The sequence below is a fragment of the Phocoena sinus genome, chromosome 15 (genome assembly GCF_008692025.1).
Source record: "Phocoena sinus isolate mPhoSin1 chromosome 15, mPhoSin1.pri, whole genome shotgun sequence".
NCBI lineage: Eukaryota > Metazoa > Chordata > Mammalia > Artiodactyla > Phocoenidae > Phocoena > Phocoena sinus.
The window spans coordinates 29,247,641-29,265,648 of NC_045777.1; the positions used below are offsets into that span (position 1 = coordinate 29,247,641).

An 18,008-nucleotide genomic window follows, 5' to 3' on the forward strand; every position below is an offset into this window, starting at 1 on the left:
TCTAGGTCTTAGCTTAGAAGTTTCTTCCTCCAGAATATCTTCCTCAGGTCTGGGTGAAGCCCACCATTGTGCTTCTTGGATTCTACCAGTATCCTAGTTTGAGATCCAAGAAGAGAATTCTGGATAGTTTATCTTTGAACCACAGAGCAAATTCTGTTTGCTAAATCCAGCATGCTCCCCTTACATCACACTTGTATAGATATTATCTCAGTTGGATTTACCTACCACACTTTGAGATAGATGCCTATAGATAAATCATGTCCCCTGGAAGTAGAGCCTGAGATGGGGATTCTTGTGCATGTGATTTATTGAGGGCAGCTCTCAGGAGACAAGGAGTAAGGGAAGCAGGACAGATCAAGGGAAGGAGCTGAGCAAAGCTGTGTATTCAGCTGGGGTCTAGCCTCTGCCTGATCCCACAGGGAGCTCTGGAGAGTGAATGAACCACAGACTTGCTCTGCCTGGAGGCCAGAGGACTGGACTTTTTGTACCCCATATCAGTTAGCAATTGGCTGTCAGCTGACTTGAGGAGAGGGGAGGGATGTAAACTCCCAGACATTTCCCAAGATGGTTTCCATCAACCATGGGCTCCCTTGGGAAGGGAGAAGCTGTGAACTGTAAGAGCCAACATGCATAGCAGCTAAGGGACAATGCCACGGCCAGATAATGGAGATCTGGGTAGACCACTCACAGCGCACCCACGAGAGAACTGACTCAGAGAGAACAAGAAACCTGCCCAGTGTTACCGAGGTAATAACCAGCAGAACAAGGTTTCAGGCCCACATATCCAGACTCTGAATCCCCAGCTTACTCTGCCCAAATCCACCAGCGACCAGCTTTGGTTGCTGTTTCACGAGGTGGCTTGCTTCTCAGAATGTAAAGCTCAAGGGTCAGGGAGCAGCGAGGAAAACTCTCTGTGGCTGCTACATTGCATGCACAACCTTGAGAGGCTGGAAAAGGAGTGGACAGAGGCAAGAATTTGAGAGCCTGGGACTCCTTGTCCTGGACTCCATCACTGATGGGACTGCTGATGGGGATGTTGGGTGATGAAACTCCACTCTGCCCTGCCCTGCCCAAAGTTGGGGCTCTCACAGCTCTGTTGGGAAAATCTGCCTAGTGGTGGCAGAAAAGCCTGGATGGGGAGCCACTGTGAAAAGTGAGAACCTGTGCTCTGCAGACAGATCAGGTTCCAGGTGACGCCCACTTAGAGCACAAAAATGGCAAGGCAGGCTGGAAGTGGGAGGGAAGGAGGAGGGCCTTTGTTGAGTACCTCTCATGAGTCAGACCCTTTATTCCTGTTTTAAATTAACCTAACTATTCCTGTTTTAACCTAACCTAACTATGTAGTGGCTACTAGAGCCATTTTACAGGTGAGGAAACTGAGGCGCAGAAAAGTTAAGTAATTTATCTGTGGTCACAGAGATAAGTGAATGATAGAACTGATATTTTCGGGCAGACTGGCCTAGCTCCAAACCTGTGTTCTTTATACAAGTAAAAAGATCTTGACCGGGCTTCCCTGGTGGCGCAGTGGTTGAGAGTCCGCCTGCCGATGCAGGGGACACGGGTTCGTGCCCCGGTCTGGGAAGATCCCACATGCCGTGGAGCGGCTGGGCCCGTGAGCCATGGCCGCTGAGCCTGCGCGTCTGGAGCCTGTGCTCCGCAACGGGAGAGGCCACAGCAGTGAGAGGCCCGCGTACCGGAAAAAAAAAAAAAATCTTATTTCCAGATAAGAATATCAGAGTAATGACGTCTGTTCTCAGAAGTCAGTCACTGTGTCATGTTCATTAACAAGCTGATGGAGTAGTAACATCCCCATGTTAGAGATGAGCTGAGACTCAGAGAGGTTAAGTGACTGGCTCAAAGACACCCTGCTAGTAAGTGGTGGAGAGGTTGCTTATTAATACCAGAACCTCATTACAATTTTTCCTGCATTTAATGTGTAACTGCCCAGCTGGGACAGTTGTGCTTACACTAGGTGCTGGGCAAGCTGTTGAGGAAAGTTCACACGAGAGTAGATTCTGCTCAGCCAGGCCATTTGCCAGTGCTATAAAGTCATGGTTTAAAATAAGAACAACAACGTGGGAGCAGCGCTGAGACACAGGATCGGAACCGACTCCGCTGCTCTCACCCAGCCCCACCCCCCGTCCCTTCCCTCATGCCAGGTGGGGCACATGAGGGGACAGCCCTTGGAGAATGGAGCCAGCAGGCCCTCCGCGTTTCAGTCTTCCAGCCTTACCAAACAGAGGCTTACGCTTGGCCTCGGCCCTGGGCGTCAGGAGAGGACTGAGCTCTGACCCAAGGGACTGCGCCCCCAAGCAGAGGCAGGCATGTGTCTGGGTCTCTAGCTGAGGTTTAGGTGAGAGGGTGGGAGTGCCAGCCGGTCAGAGGAGGGAGACGTTAGCTTTCAGCCGAGAGCAGAGGCTCTGTCTGAAAGAGGTGTCTTTTGGAACCAATAAGGTCCAGGAAGCATCTTGAACATCTGATTTCTCACAGCTGGGGACACTTTCCTGGGGTCGAGGCCCGTGAGGCCAGAACTGTTCATTTCCTGCCGCTGCAGGTTACAGGTCCAGGAGGAGACCCTCGAGGAAGCGGACTCACAAAGCCGAGAACGCGCCGGGCAGGCGCCGAGCCCCGCCTGGCCAGAAGGAGCGGGCCGGGGGCAGCCCGGGGTCGGGGTCTCCCCGGAGGAAGCAGGCAGAGCACAGGGGACGCAGAGAGCAGCTGGGGGAACCGGAGCGAGGCTCAGCAGAGAAGACCTGCGGAGGAAGGAGGAAGAGGGACGAGAGAGCTTCCCTCAGGGAGCACCGAGCACCTCCAAAGAAGGAAAAGGAGGTGCCGAGGAAGGAGGAGATGTGGAAGCAGCTGAAGAAACACAGGTGTGTTGTGACGGGGCTTCAGGCGCGCTTCAATCCGCGCTCTCCCTCTCCTTCCAGCCCTGCTTCCTCCCTTGATAAGGGCCAGGTGTCTTCTTCCCCCCTCATTCTCTCCCATAAAAGGGCGCGGCCCCTGCTCTCTTTTCTTAGTCCCTGCCTTTGCCCCTGCCAAGCTCTTCGCGGTTGGGGGCGGAACCGGGATGAGAGTCACAGCCATCCCAGGTTGAGGGGCCACTGCACACTCTCCACTCAAAGCCCTCCTGGAGCGCAGGTGCAAGTGGAGCTCTGAGTGGGGAGATGATATGGCAGCAGGGTGAGAAAAGATCCCAATTCTCCTCAATTTCAGCTGGTGACTCACCACAGCTCTTGATGAGGAGCTGAGAGAAATTAACAAAATTGGATTTAGGAGCCATTCCAGGGCTTAAGCACACCATTTCCTAAGGTGACTTGTGTCCTCTTCTGTGAAATGTGGCTTTGATCTAGAAGAACTTCAAAAGTTCTACCAGCTCTGAAATTCTAGGATTTGGGGGTTTGGTTTACTTGCTGTGTTTCCTTTGTTCCATTAGCATCTGCATACGGGGGTTAGTGGATAGAGCCAGTTTATGGAATCAGCAAGTTGGGATTTTAGTGTCATTTTTTGCTACCAATTTTGATGGGACATCTCCCTCTCTTTGCCTCCCTCTTCCACTTTACTTTGCATCACTTCTCAGGATGTTTTAAGAATCCCCATTGATAATGGGCTGGGAGGCTTTGGAAACAGAGATACCAGGACTATGGCAAAGAACTGATGCTCCTTCCAATGGTTTCTAATAAACCTTCCTTGCCCACACCCTCACTCAGATGTTCCACTGTACATCTCCAACTTTACAGAGGAAATTAAGGCCCACAACAGGGGCCACTGATTTCTTCTGTCACCCCTGCCAGCCATCCCTGGCTCAATTAGGGCTTTCATCTACTGTCTGGTTGTCCTTAGACCTGAGCTAACAGAGTAAAGGGTGCATGGTGTCCTTAGCAACTTAGAGAGAATTTGAATGCATCATTGACGGGCCCCAGAGTGTCCAGAACTTTAGAAGGAGGCGGTCCCATCCTGTCTGGGTGGCAGATGCAAAGTAAGGGATGCAGACAAGGACTCATTTGTGCCATTTTCAGCTGAGTGCCATGGCAGGGCATAGAGAGATGAAAAATATCCAGTCCTGTTCCTCAGAAACTGACAGTCTAGCAGGGGAGGTAGAACATGGGCATCAGCTATCACAACACAAAGCAGAAGACAATATGTTTGCAAGAAAGGATTTGATGAAGAGCATGTTGCTGGGAGGCTGCGGTTCCTCCACGAAGAAGGTAAATATTTCATTAAGACTTTAAAGCCCAGGTGGAATTTGAACAAGCAATGACTGAATGTCCCACCCCCCTACCACCACCCAAACTGAGGGAACAACTTATGCAAAGACTCAAAGGCAGATATCCTGGGGGGCAGGGGGGTGAGATAAGGCAAAAGGTCCCTGTGCTCTAGGCTTTCCAGCATTTAAGAGCTAGGGTCCCCTCCTTCTCCACCTTATTCCTGTGACCTCTCCTTGCTCCTTAGGTGTTGATCAGAAGCTAAACTCACAGAGGCAAACTGTCTCTAAAACATGTGGTAACCCAAGCCCACATCCTGATATTTCCATTTATCAAACGTGCTAAAAAGTCTGCACAGGCAGAACACTTCTCCAGCCCCTCCCTCACCCCGTCAGCTGCTGCCATCTCAGCTGAGAGTCACTGTTTTTATGAGTGAAGGAGGCTGTGAGTAGCACAGACAAGAACTTGGATTTTGTGGCAGGTGAGCACACAGTCTTGTCTGTGGGATGGTGAGGGTCATCACACCCTCCAGCTGGAAGGTCTCTGCAGTTGTGCTGTTCCATACAATAGCCACTAGCCACATGCTAGGCATTTGAAATGTGGTTGGTGTGACTGAGGAACTGAATTTTTAATCCAATTTAATTTTAATCTGATGTTAATACCACTGAGTTAAAAAATTTACTTAACTTGGACAAACAGACGTAGTTTTGTTTTTTGTTCTCTGTGTTTTTTTTGTGGTACGCAGGCCTCTCACTGTTGTGGCCTCTCCCGTTGCGGAGCACAGGCTCCGGACGCGCAGGCTCAGCAGCCATGGCCCACGGGTCCAGCCGCTCTGCGACATGTGGGATCTTCCCGGACCGCGGCACGAACCCGTGTCCCCTGCATCGGCAGGTGGAACTCTCAACCACTGCGCCACCAGGGAAGCCCCAGATGTAGTTTTGAAGTTGATTTAACTCTGAAGCCAAAGCATTTCTTCTGGGGAAAAAAAAAAAGACAAACTAATTTTGTCAGTGCAGATGTGAACATCAAAGGAAAATGATATTATGTTACTTTATTCATTTACAAGGAAACTTTTAAGTATGTCTAAAAATTTGGATATGTAAATCTACTTTTTCAACTAAATTTTATGAAATCCAAGTATAGATTAAATATGTTCAATGAAAATTTTGTGCCTGAATTGACATCCACAGTGAGTACAAGATGAACCCTGGGTTTTGAAGACAGTACAAAAAGAATGTAAAATGTCTCATTAATAATTTTTACACCGATTACATTACTGTAATTATAAATTTTTCATATACTGGGTTAAATGAAATGTATTATTAAAATTAATATGTCCATGTCTGTTTATCATATTAATATAGCTACTAGAAAACTTAACATTACAATACATGGTTCACATTATATTCCCATTGGGCAGCCCTGTATGAGCGAGGGTGTGCAGCGTGGGGGGGACTCAGGGGCATGGAGCTTGAGGAGGCAGCCCGCGAGGGGCCCTGGCCTCCAGGAGGAGAAGTGGCCTCCTCTGCCAGGTGGGGGGAGTTGCGGAGGGCTCTGAGCGGGGCAGGTCTGTGTGGGCGGGAGCTGGGGGCATCTTGGGTGGGCCCCTCACATCCCACAGTGCCCCTGAGGACCCCGGCCTCCTCCTCACTCCCCTCTGCTCCACCCCGCCTCTGCTCCAGGTCATCCTCCTTGGCCTCCAGCACCTCCGGTGGGGAGTCTCTGTCTGAGGAGGAACTGGCCCGGATTCTGGAGCAGGTGGAAGACAAGAAGAAGCTCATCGCCACCATGCGGACCAAGCCCTGGCCCATGGCGAGGAAGCTGGCGGGGCTCAGGTGAGCAGTGGTGGTCGGCCAGGGCCCTCCCCGTCCAGAAGGCTCAGCTCCTCTGATGGGTGCAGGAGTCCCTTCCTCCTCTCCACTCCAAGGGAGCTCAACAAGAAGGGGGGTTCACCCTCCCACCCTGCTTTGGTCACCTCATCCCCAGCACGCAACTGGCCATCGGGCCCTGCTGTTGGCCAGCACCGAGCGGGGCCTGGCGGAAGCCAAGGAGGATCGTGGCCCTCTGGCTACGCACCCCCCTGGAGGGTCACCTCTCTGTCCCGCGCCGCATCTGGTGGCTTCCATGCCTCCTTCACAACCAAAAAGACACGCCTTCCTTGGGGGTGGGGGGGACTTTCCATGACCCCCATCTCAACAAGTGCAGACCTCTTTTGTGTTCCCTAAGCACTAGAATCTCTCCCCATGTCACACACTCACCCTTGCAGTGTGGAGAGCAGGTGGAGGGGCTGTCTTAGCTACACTTGTGTCCAAATGCCTAACACAGGGCCAAGCTTGCAGTGAGGTTCCGTGAATATTGCGTGGCCTGGTGCCCACGCCCCTGACTTCTATTTGCAACTCGACTATTTCCCTGGTTTCCACATGACGAGCCAGCCCACCATGCATTTTATGGCTCTTGACTCTCTGCTGAAGTTTTGAGAGAAGAGCAGGACGTTTTTCCTGAAAAAATCCCATTCAGTGTTACCATCTTCCCCCAAGTCCCACCTCAGTCTTTCTGCCACAAGACTGGAATGACTCCCTCCTTCCCTCTGTATAAGAAGCCATTTTCCCTGGTTCCTCTCACACCTGATTTTCCTCATTGCTCAAGTCAAATGCCTCGCCCCTTATCACATAGAACAGTTTGGCAGACATTTTTTTTTTTTTTTTTTTGCGGTACGCAGGCTTCTCACTGTTGTGGCCTCTCCCGTTGTGGAGCACAGGCTCCGGACGCGCAGGCTCAGTGGCCATGGCTCATGGGCCCAGCCACTCCGCGGCATGTGGGATCTTCCCAGACTGGGGCACGAACCCGTGTCCCCTGCATCAGCAGGCGGACTCTCAACCACTGCACCACCAGGGAAGCCCTGGCAGACATATCTTGACATTCAGCCTTACTGTGTCTCAGAGGCACAGCAAAGATGCTGGCTGTGCAAACCCTGACTAGGAAGGAGCCTGGTAAACAGAGCTTACTCCACTGTTTTGCAAATTATTACGTTGTCTACAACTCAGCTGCAGGGAAGAAATGCCTCCCTGCGGTGCCTCCAGGCCAGTGCTGACCAACAGAACTTTCTGGGATGATGGAAATGTTCTAAATCTGCGCTAATAGAGTAGCCTTCAGTCACATGAAACTAGTGAGCGCTTGAAAAGTAGTCAGTGCAACTGAGAAACTGAATTTCTCTTTTATTTTAATTTATTTAAATTTAAGTCATCACAGGTGAATGGTGGCGACAGTTTGGGCAGTAGCTACAGCTTCAGGCAGCAGGCTGTCTGCCTTCCCACCTCCCTTTTTCTGAGTCTCTTCTCCCTGCTCCCCCAGAGCCGAGTTCTTCCTCCTTCCATCTGTCAGTCTAACAGAACCTCACTCCAACTCAGGTGTCACCGGAACACATCTTTTATTAACAGTGGAAAAAAAGCAACATTGATGCTTGTGGAAATGAGATCTCCAGCTGGCTGGAAGTCTCAGGGACCATGAAAATCCCTGAGGGCCATTCAGCTGCCCTGAGGAGAAGTCTGCATCTCCTCCAGGCCTGGTGGCAGAGTTCCTACTCTTGGTGGGGGTGGGAAGTGGCTAAGGCCCTAGAAGCTGAAAAGACTTGTCTCTCCCACTGGAGCAGGTCTCCCCTCCTTTTCCCTCTTGCAAGACTCCTTATCCCAGGCTCAGGCTCTCCAGCCTCTGGGTCTCAGCTCCACTGGTGCCTCTGCCCTCCCACCTGGCTAGTTCCTACACTCTGAGACTCAGGCCAGGTGTCCCCTCTGCAGGGAAGTCCCCATTGCCCCTCCCTGCATTCAGGGTGAGTTAGTTACGGCCTCTCTGACCCCTAAGGCCCTCACTTGACTGGATGCTCTTGTTTGCAGAGCTGTTTCTTATTCATCTTTTAATATTCTTTTTTTTAATATATTGCCAACATTTGCTGAGTGCTCCCTATGTGCCAGGCACTGTTCTGAGCGCTGGGTGTGTAACAATTCATTTAATCTTCATAATCACCCTTTGATGTAAGTACCATTATTATTGCCCCCATTTTACTGATGAGCAAACTGAGACACAGAGCAATCTAGTAATTTGTCCAAGGCTAAACAGTGAGTTTAGTGGTCTGGCCAGAATTTGAACTCAGGAATTCTGGCTCCAGAACTTGCACTCTTAAATTGTAACTGCTTCTCTAGGATTACTAGACATTCTAGAATACACTCCTTTGCCTCCTGTATGATTTCCTCTTCTGGCAGTAAAGTCTTCAATTGCAGATCTGCAGATAGCATGCCCAGACTACATCTTTTTTTAGAAGTAATGGTGTGGGGACCCCAGTCTCTGGCCCACTCAGGCAGCTGGCATAGTTGTTGTAGACAATCAAAGAAGGATGGCAAGGCATAAAGAGCAACAGCAGTGAATTGGGGCAAGCCTGCCTTCACACCTCTACCATATCTGTGTGGTTTGACTGGCTATTCAATCCCCTCAGGCTGGATTCCTTCCCTTAACCTCTCTGAGCCTCACAGCTCTCTTTTGTAAAGTAGGAATAGTAATATCTACCTGCAGAGTTGTTCTGACAAATAAAAAATATTTAAGTACCCAGCATATAATATGCAATTAATAGATAGTAGTTATTGCTATTAAAGCTCGAACATCTTGTTCCAGACACTGTGCTGAACCCTGAGGATGGGGAACAAAGATGAATCAGAGAAGACATCATTAACGCACATCATTAATAATGACACGAGGCAGGCTGTGATGTTGGAAAAAGAGTTTCTAGTGCTCATGAGTCAGGGATGTTTGCTCTAATCATAGAATTAATCAGGTATGTCACTCAGCTTTGTCAGAAACCTAATGTGTTAGAAAATTACCCAAAGTGAGATCTGAAGAATTCCACTTCTAGGAAGATGGAGTAGATATACTTCTCCATAGTCTTCCCACTAAGTACAACTGAAACCCTGGATATTATGTGTAAAGCAAACATAAGAGACTCAGAAAGGTGGAGAGAAGAAAGGCAGACTGGCTAAGGACCTCAGGGTCAAATGAATGACAGAGCATTGAGTTCCAATTTTCCTTTTTGCCTGTATATCCAGACTGGATATTGGAGAAGCTGGCTGCCCCCAAACACTGACAGTTACACAAAAACACCTCAAGAAAAGTCTGCTGTCTCCAGCCAAAGGACGAGAAAAGGGACAGCCTGGCAAGACAGAAGACTTGTAAACAATAACAACCCTACTCCAGCCAAACACCATAAACAAATGAGCAGCTGTAGCCCCAGCCCTGGCAGCAAAAGCCAAGTGGAGAAGCTTACATTTCCTCCCTTGCCAGGCTGTAACATGGTGCCCCTAACACCCCCATCAAATGTCAGAGAAGGCCAAGTGAGGAGCAGGGACTCTCATCCCCACTGGGCAGTGTAATGAGCCCTCCCTCTCCCTGGGGTGTCAGTGGAGACTACATGGGGAGTCTGAAATTTCACCACCACCTGGAAGTAACAAGGTATCTCTTCAAGCCAGGAGGATATGAGTGGAAGGCTTGTGGGAGCCTGAACTCCCATCCCTGCTCAGCAGTAACAAGGAGCTCCAGCCCAGCCCCAGGTATCAAAGGAGGCCAAGTGAATAATCTGGACTTCCGCCTAGAAGTAAGCAGGCAGCATCCCCCTTCACCTACTGGAGCAGTGTCAGAGGAGGCCTGCTAAAACACAAGATTTAAATAAGATCCAGAGTCTCATAACATAATATCTCAAATTCCAGGCTTCAGTTGAAAACTCAGTCATCATACCAAGAATGAGGAAGATCTCAAACTTGAATGATAAAAGGTAATCAACAGATGCTAACATCAAGAGGACATATATGTTAGAATTATCTGACAAAGATTTTAAAGAAACCATCATAAAAATGTTTCAGTGAGCAATTATGAACACATGAAACAAATGAAGAAATAGAAAGTCTCAGAAAATGAATAGAGGATATAAAGAAGAACAAGTGGAAATTTTAGAAGTAGAAAATATAGTAACTAAAGTTTTTTAAAACTCAATGAATGGGCTCAACAGCAGAATGGAGAGAACTGAGTAGAGAATCAGTGAAAGTGAAGGTAGAACAAGACAAATCAACCTGAACAATAGAGAGAAAATGGTCTGGGGAAAAAAGTGAACAGAGCCTCAGGGACATGTAGGATTATTATAAATGATCTAACATTAGTGTCTCCTCCAAATCCCTAGATGATGAAAGAAGAAAATAGAGTCTCAAAAGAAGAGAAAGAGGGTGGGACTGAAAAAGTCTTCAAAGATATAATGACTGAAAGTTTCTCAAATTTGGCAAAACTTACAGATTCAAGAAGATAAACAAAACCCCAACAAGATAAATCCAGAGTAATCCATGCCAATACACATCATGGTCAAACTTCTGAATACTTATAAGAGTCAGAGAGAAACAATGCATTACTATAAAGGCCAAACAATTAGAATGACAGCAAATTTCTCATCAGAAACTATGGAGGACAGAGGAGGTGACATAAAGATTCTTCAAGTGCTAAATGAAAAGAATTGTCGGGGCTTCCCTGGTGGCACAGTGGTTGAGAGTCCGCCTGCCGATGCAGGGGAAACGGGTTCGTGCCCCGGTCTGGGAAGATCCTACATGCCGCAGAGCAGCTGGGCCCGTGAGCCATGGCCGCTGAGCCTGCGCGTCCGGAGCCTGTGCTCCGCAACGGGAGAGGCCACAACAGTGAGAGGCCCGCATATGGCAAAACAAAAAAAAATAAAATGAAAATATAAAGGAGAAATCAAGACATTCTGAGATGAAGGAAAACTAAAAGAATATGTCACCAGAAGACCTACCGTAAAGTATAACTAAAGGAAGTTCTCTAAACATAAAGGAAATGGTAAAAGAAGGAATCTTGGAACATCAGGAAGGAAGAACATAGTGAGAGCAAAAATCTTGGAAAATACCATGGATTTTCCTTCTCCTCTTGATTTTTAAAATTATGTTTGACAGTTGAAGCAAAAATTAAAACACCACCTAGGGCTTCCCTGGTGGCGTAGTGGTTGAGAGTCCGCCTGCCAATGCAGGGGACACGGGTTCGTGCCCCGGTCCAGGAAGATCCCACATGCCGCAGAGCGGCTGGGCCCATGAGCCATGGCTGCTGAGCCTGCGCGTCCAGAGCCTGTGCTCCACAACGAGAGAGGCCACAACAGTGAGAGGCCCGCGTACCGCAAAAAAAAAAAAAAAATTAAAACACCACCTAATGTGGTTCTCAATAATGCAGATGAAATAGTTAAGACAATTATAAAGGGGAGGATAAAGGGACATAAAGAGAAATAAGATTCTATACTTCATTCTAAATAGTAAAATGCACCAGTGGATTTTGATAATACATAGAGATAGCTAGCTAGCTAGCTAGCTAGGTAGATAGATAGATAGATAACAGATAGACGGATGGCAGATAGAGATAGACATATAGTAATACCTAGAGCAACTATTGAGAAGGCTATACAAATCGATATACTCAAAAACACTGTAGGTAAAACAAAATGGAATCCTAAAAAATATTCAGGAAGACAGGGAAAAAGGAAAGCAGAAATGAAAAACAATAAACAGAAAACAAGAAATAAAACGATGTATTTAAACTGTAATATATAAATAATTACATTACAGGTTAGTGGTCTAAATACATCAGTTAAAAGACAGAGATTGGCAGACTGGATTTAAAAGATGACCCAGGGCTTCCCTGGTGGTGCAGTGTTAAGAATCCTCCTGCCAATGCAGGGTACACGGGTTCGAGCCCTGGTCTGGGAAGATCCCACATGCTATGGAGCAACTAAGCCCATGTGCCACAACTACTGAGCCTGCGCTCTAGAGCCTGTGACCCATGACTACTGAGCCTGCGCTCTAGAGCCTGCGAGCCATAACTACTGAGCCCACATGCCACAACTACCGAAGCCCGCATACCTAGAGCCCGTGCTCCGCAACAAGAGAAGCTGCTGCAATGAGAAGCCCACGCACTGCAACAAAGAGTAGCTCCCACTTGCCACAACTAGAGAAAGCCCATGTACAGCAACGAAGACCCAACACAGCCAAAAATAAAAATAAAATAGACAAATTTATTTAAATAAATTAATTAATTTAAAAAAATAAAAGATGACCCAACTACATGCAGTCTATAAGAAACTCAGTTTAAATATATCATATGTTGAGAGTAAAGTGTGGAAGAAAATATACCATGCAAACGTTAATCAAAAGATAGCAGGAGAAACTATGTAAATACCAGACAAAGTCAATTTCAGAATAAAGAAAATTACCAAGGACATAGAGGGACACTATATAATGATAAAAGGGTCAATCCACCAAGCAAACAGGACAATTCTAAATGTATATGCACCAAAGAGATCAGTGGTTTGGATTCTACAGAGTATTAATTTTCCAGTGCTACATAATAAATTACCCCAAAACTTAGTAGTTTAAAACAATAATAAACATTTATTATCTCCTGTCGGTCAGAAATTCAGGAGCAGCTTAGCTGGTCAGTTATGACTTGGAGTCTCTCATAAGGTTGAGTCAAGGTGTTGGTCAGGGCTTCAGGCTTCAGATGACTGGGGCTGGTGAATCCACTTCCAAGGTTGCTCACACAAATGGATGACAAGTTGGTTCTGTTTGTTAGTAAGGGCCTCAGTTTCTCTCCATACAGGCCTCTCCACAGGCTGCTTCATTGTCCTCATAACATGGCAGCTGGCTTCCCACAGAAGAGGGGGATTTCAAGGGGGAAGTCACAATACCTTTTATGTCCTAGTCTCAGAAGTCATAAACTGTCACTTCTACCACTTTCTATTCATTGGAAGCACATCGCGAAGTCTGCCCTGCATTCAAGTGGAGGAGAATTCAATTCCTTTTCTTTTTGGCTGCGCCACTTGTCTTGTGGGGTCTTAGTTCCCCCGCCAGGTATTGAACCCAGGCCCTCAGCAGTGAACACGCAGAGTCCTTAACCACTGAACAGCCAGGGAACTCCCCAGTTCTACATTTTAAAGGGAGGAATGTCAAATAATTTGCTGACATAGTTTAAAACCACCACATATGGGAAGCCAGGCATGCTTGGTTAAACTCAACTGCCCTTAAATTGATTCAGTGACACCTCTAGAACAGATGCCATCACCTGACTCATCTGAATTTCCACTTAGAGTGAGCTCAGCCTCTGTTTGATCTTTGTCTCCATAACTGAAAAATAAAAACTGCTTAGGGACAAAGGGAGACACCAAACCAACATAGCCCAGATCACCTTCAACCTCTTGACCACCTCCAACCTCTAGCCACCTCCCTCTGGCCACCTGTATTCCCTACCTTTGTCTGGTTGTCTTCTGGATTTCAGGCTGGCTGATACATTCGCCCAACGTTCTGCACGGGACGGCAAAGCTCTGTAAGGATGCCATCAAATGCAGGCTGCCCTGTGTCTATTTATACCTCTGCATCTCAAAATTAAGTGTGATTTTGAACCTGAACTCCTTCACCAGGGGGTAGTTTTTGGAAATATGTAGTCTCTGAGAGATGCTTTGGATCAACTTCAGAGTATTCTCATTGTGGAAGGCGGCATTGCTGTGCCCCTTGTCCAGACCCCTGGGGAACAGAAGTCTCCTCACAGCAGCCCCCTGGGCTAGGAAAGAATCCTATCAGCTGCCCACTCCAGGAGCTGCTGTTTCCCCAGAAGGAGAAGGGTGACTGCCTGATAAATGAAATTGCTGTGCTTACATGGCATGCATCCACACGTTTAAGTCTCATAACATTGTCCCCATTTCTAGATGAGAACTGCCACCCTGAGAGGCACAGAATCCTGCCTGGCTCTCTCTGGCACTAAAGCCACACAATACACCCCTTCTCTCCTGGCAGTAATTGCTGGCCACCCTGACTGTGTCTTCCAAACTGTTATTTGGGCCCCTTTATCGACAAGGAGGGTCTTTCTAGGGCAATGTGAGGGGCTGCTGAAGTGCTGTCTTCTGCTGTGGATGGCTGCCCAGGAGAGCCTTGCCTCAATGGCTTCCTCCTCTCCTGAGTGTTGGAGGGACCTGAGGGGTTGCTAATCACCTGCCAAAAGTGACCTTGAGATCCAGGCCCCTAGAAGTTTCCACAAAGCAAAGGATCTCTCTTCTTTTGCCTTTTCACTTCATTTACCACACACCATCTGGTTTGAGGAAGAGGAGAGATGAGCTTGCAGAAAGTTCCCCATTTGAAAGGAGGCGACAAGCAGGGGACAGAAGCACCCTACAGAAGTAAGATTTTCAGGGAATTAATTCCCTGGCGGTCCAGTGGTTAGGCCTCCACACTTTCACTGCCGAGGGTGCGGGTTCAATCCCTGGTTGTGGAACTAAGATCCTGCAAGGCATGTGGCACAGCCAAAACAACAAAAAAAGTAAGATGTGCAAAACTGTTGGAGAGGAGGGGAAGAAGTAAGATTTGCAACAGTTGGGAAGTGCAGTGCAAGAGCCAGTATTTCCATAAACCAACTACTATCTCTAGTAAGAAGAACACTGATCACGTATGACATGTTTAAAGGGGTTTGCTGTAAAAATGTTAGTTGTGATTATTTATATACTTTCAGTGGATCCAAAAAAGCTTGCTGTGTCCATCAAAACTGTTAGACCAGTTGTTCTCTTTGCAGTGAATGGTCCTCAGAATTTGCACCCAGCGCTGGGCAGGGCCCTCTGTTCTCCTGAGGGCTCTCTGGGCATCTGGACACAGTCTGGACATTGAGAAGAGAAGCATTTGGTGCCAGGCTCAATGGCTCAGGCATGAGCTGGCCTTTACTTTTGAGAATTTTTATCAGAAGTCTTCAAATCTTACTAGTTATCACATTTAAATTCACAAACCTCAAATGCTTAGGAGTCTCTACCCACTCATAAGATATAGGAAGAGGACAAAAATATGAATTTCATGAAAACATTCTTTGGTGTCTTGGAGTTGTTGGTAGTCACAGATAGCTCACTGCCAGAATGAGTGCTGCCTAGGGAGAAAACAGGGGCTGACCCCATAAAGAAGTCTTAATCCCATACAATCCAGCTTTTGACCCTGGACTCAGAAGCTAGACAGTTGGCCTCATTAACATTAGGACATCATTGAGACATCCTAATAAAACCAACCTTGGAGTTAACCCCAGGTTAGAATGTAACTTTAACAGGTGTCAACTACCTGTGTTTGCACTTTGGAGGTGGTGTAGGTTGTGTTGCCAGAAGGGGGCGCTGTAACAACAGCAGCCAGACACACAGGACCCAATGTCTTCTTCTACCCACCCTGAGATGGATTTCATTCTTCATCTACTTGTGTGGGTTTATCCAGTGGTTCCTGATAAACTGTTTCTGTGGGGGGATGGATGGGGGAACCCTGATTTGGAGCACTTGCTGAATTCCATAGTCTAAATACTCCCACCATGGCCGATTTCAAGCTACCAACAGTTTAATAATTTGTTGTCCAAGTTCCAGAATATTTAACAATTGGTTCTCAGAAGCCAGCCCTCACCAGCTCCAGCACACCACCCAGAATATTTAACAGACAAACCCATCCCTGTGTTTCCCGTGCCGTCTTCCTTGGATGTTCACTCACTCATCCAGCGTTCATTCACTCCACAAATACATACTGAATGCTGTACTGGTTTTTTTATTGCTGCTCTAACAAATTACAACAAGCTTGATAGTTTAAGACAATACTCATTTATCAGCTCACAATTCTGTTGGTCAGAAGTCCAACATGGTGTGGCTGGATTCTCTGCTCAGGGTTTCACCAGGTTAAAATCAAGGTATCAGCGGGGCTGTGGTTCCCTCCCACCTGGGACTTGAGGTCCTCTTCCAGGTTCCCTGACTTTTGATAGAAATTCATTTCCTTCTCTTGCTTTCCAGTGTGGCATCCTCCAGAGGGTCCCCAGCAACAAAGGGTGGAGAATTCTCTTGCTTCTAATTTCTCTGATTTCCCCTTTTGCTGCATCTCTCTCTGACTCTTCTGTGCCTTCCTCTTCTTTTTCTAAGGGCTCACATGATTACATTGGGCCCTTCCAGACATCCAAGGTAATCTCCCTGGTTTCAAGTCAGTAATCTTAATTACATCTGCAGAATCCTTTGTGCCATTCACCAAGGGGCAAAGGTCATGAGAGCCAAAATTCTGCCTACTGGTACCTACCACGTTCCAGTCACTATTCTTGGCATTTGGGAAACTTCAGTGGACAAAACAGACAAAATGCCCTGCCTTCGTGGAACTTGCATTCTAACTAGGGTTATAAAACACTTAAGGCTTTCAGCCACATATACACCCTCATAGTTCAGATTTCTTTTGCTTGGGCGTTAATTGAATTTCTGCCTTTTTCCCCCCCGCTAACCAGGGAGGCCCAAGAATTTGTGGAGAAGTATGAAGGAGCCTTGGGAAAGGGGAAAGGCAAGCGACTCTACGCCTATAGGATGCTGATGGCTAAGGTGTGTGGTGCAGAGGTGCAAACCTGTGGGGGGACTTGCTCAACTCCTGAATCTGGGTGACCATCACAGTGCCTGCCCAGCCTCACCATTTGTGTCCACCTCCCCCAGAATCCTGAGCGTGAGGTCCAGTCAACCATTCCAATTTATCCAGGAATGGAAACCCACCGTATCCTGTCCATTTCTCTCTACTTATCTGTGAGGGCTTCAGTATACTTGAGACTTGTTTTCTCTCCAGTGAAGAACTAAACTCACAGAATTAATGATGTTGAATCCACTGGGATCTTATTTTCCAAACCCCAAAATCAAGACTTTGATTTGGTGGAGACCCAGAGGGCCATGGTGTAATCAGGGTCATACAGAAGGACAACAGTAGTGTCGACGGGGCATTGGGGGCAGCTCTGGTTTATTGAGTTATGCCATAACCTGAGCTTCTGATTCAGGCTAGGGTAATGATCTCTAATTGGATATTTAATGTGGAACTTATGGAAGTATTCTTCCTTTACCTACTGATCTAAAAAACTATCATTTTCATCCACTTATTTCTTGTATAGGGCCTTTTTTGGAGCTTTTATTTGAATTCATCATTTCAGCTATTGATTAATTCTAATGGCTCATAGGGCTTCCTCCTTTTACCTTTCTTTCTCAGAAATGTTTTGGCCAGTCTTGCCTGTTTCCATATGCATTTTGTTTTGTTTTGTTTGCATTATTTTTTTCCACATGCATTTTTAAAATCACTTTGCCCAGTTCCAGTATAACCCATTGAGATTTTGATTGGAAATTTTTTTAAATCCTTGATTTAATTTGGGAAGATTTATCTGTACAATATTTAGTCTTTACATCTAAGAATACCATACATTTCTCGAGCCTTAGTTTTACAACCTTCAGCAAAGTTTGTCATTTTCTTCATATAGATCTTTTCCATGTCATATGTTATTTCTACAAAATTTATGTTTTGGTTGCTTTTGTGAATGGAATCATTTTTCCATTTATTTAATAACTAGAGATTCCTGGTATGTAGGAAAGCTACGTATTTGAATATTATTATTATTTTTTTTTTTGCGGTACATGGGCCTCTCACGGCTGAGGCCTCTCCCGTTGCGGAGCACAGGCTCCGGACGCGCAGGCTCAGCGGCCATGGCTCACGGGCCCAGCCGCTCCGCGGCATGTGGGATCTTCCCGGACCAGGGCACGAACCCGCGTCCCCTGCATCGGCAGGCGGACCCTCAACCACTGCGCCACCAGGGAAGCCCTTGAATATTAATTTTTTAATCTGTTTCCCCTGTTGTGCTCCCTTATTAGTTCTAATCATTTTCATCTGATTGTGTATGTAAAGGTGTTTTTCTTGGGTTCTTCTAAATCATTTCTGTCCT

At 47.0% G+C, this 18,008-nt stretch overlaps 1 protein-coding gene across 1 annotated transcript in view; it reads left to right on the top strand.

Moving 5' to 3' along the window:
- TMC2 (transmembrane channel like 2) overlaps positions 1-18,008 on the top strand; it is an 82,048-nt gene that overhangs the window by 17,595 nt on the left and 46,445 nt on the right. Inside the window, 3 exon segments of the mRNA XM_032605827.1 lie at positions 2,568-2,873; positions 5,888-6,040; positions 16,548-16,638. Of these exon segments, the coding sequence (XP_032461718.1) occupies positions 2,568-2,873; positions 5,888-6,040; positions 16,548-16,638 (550 nt within the window).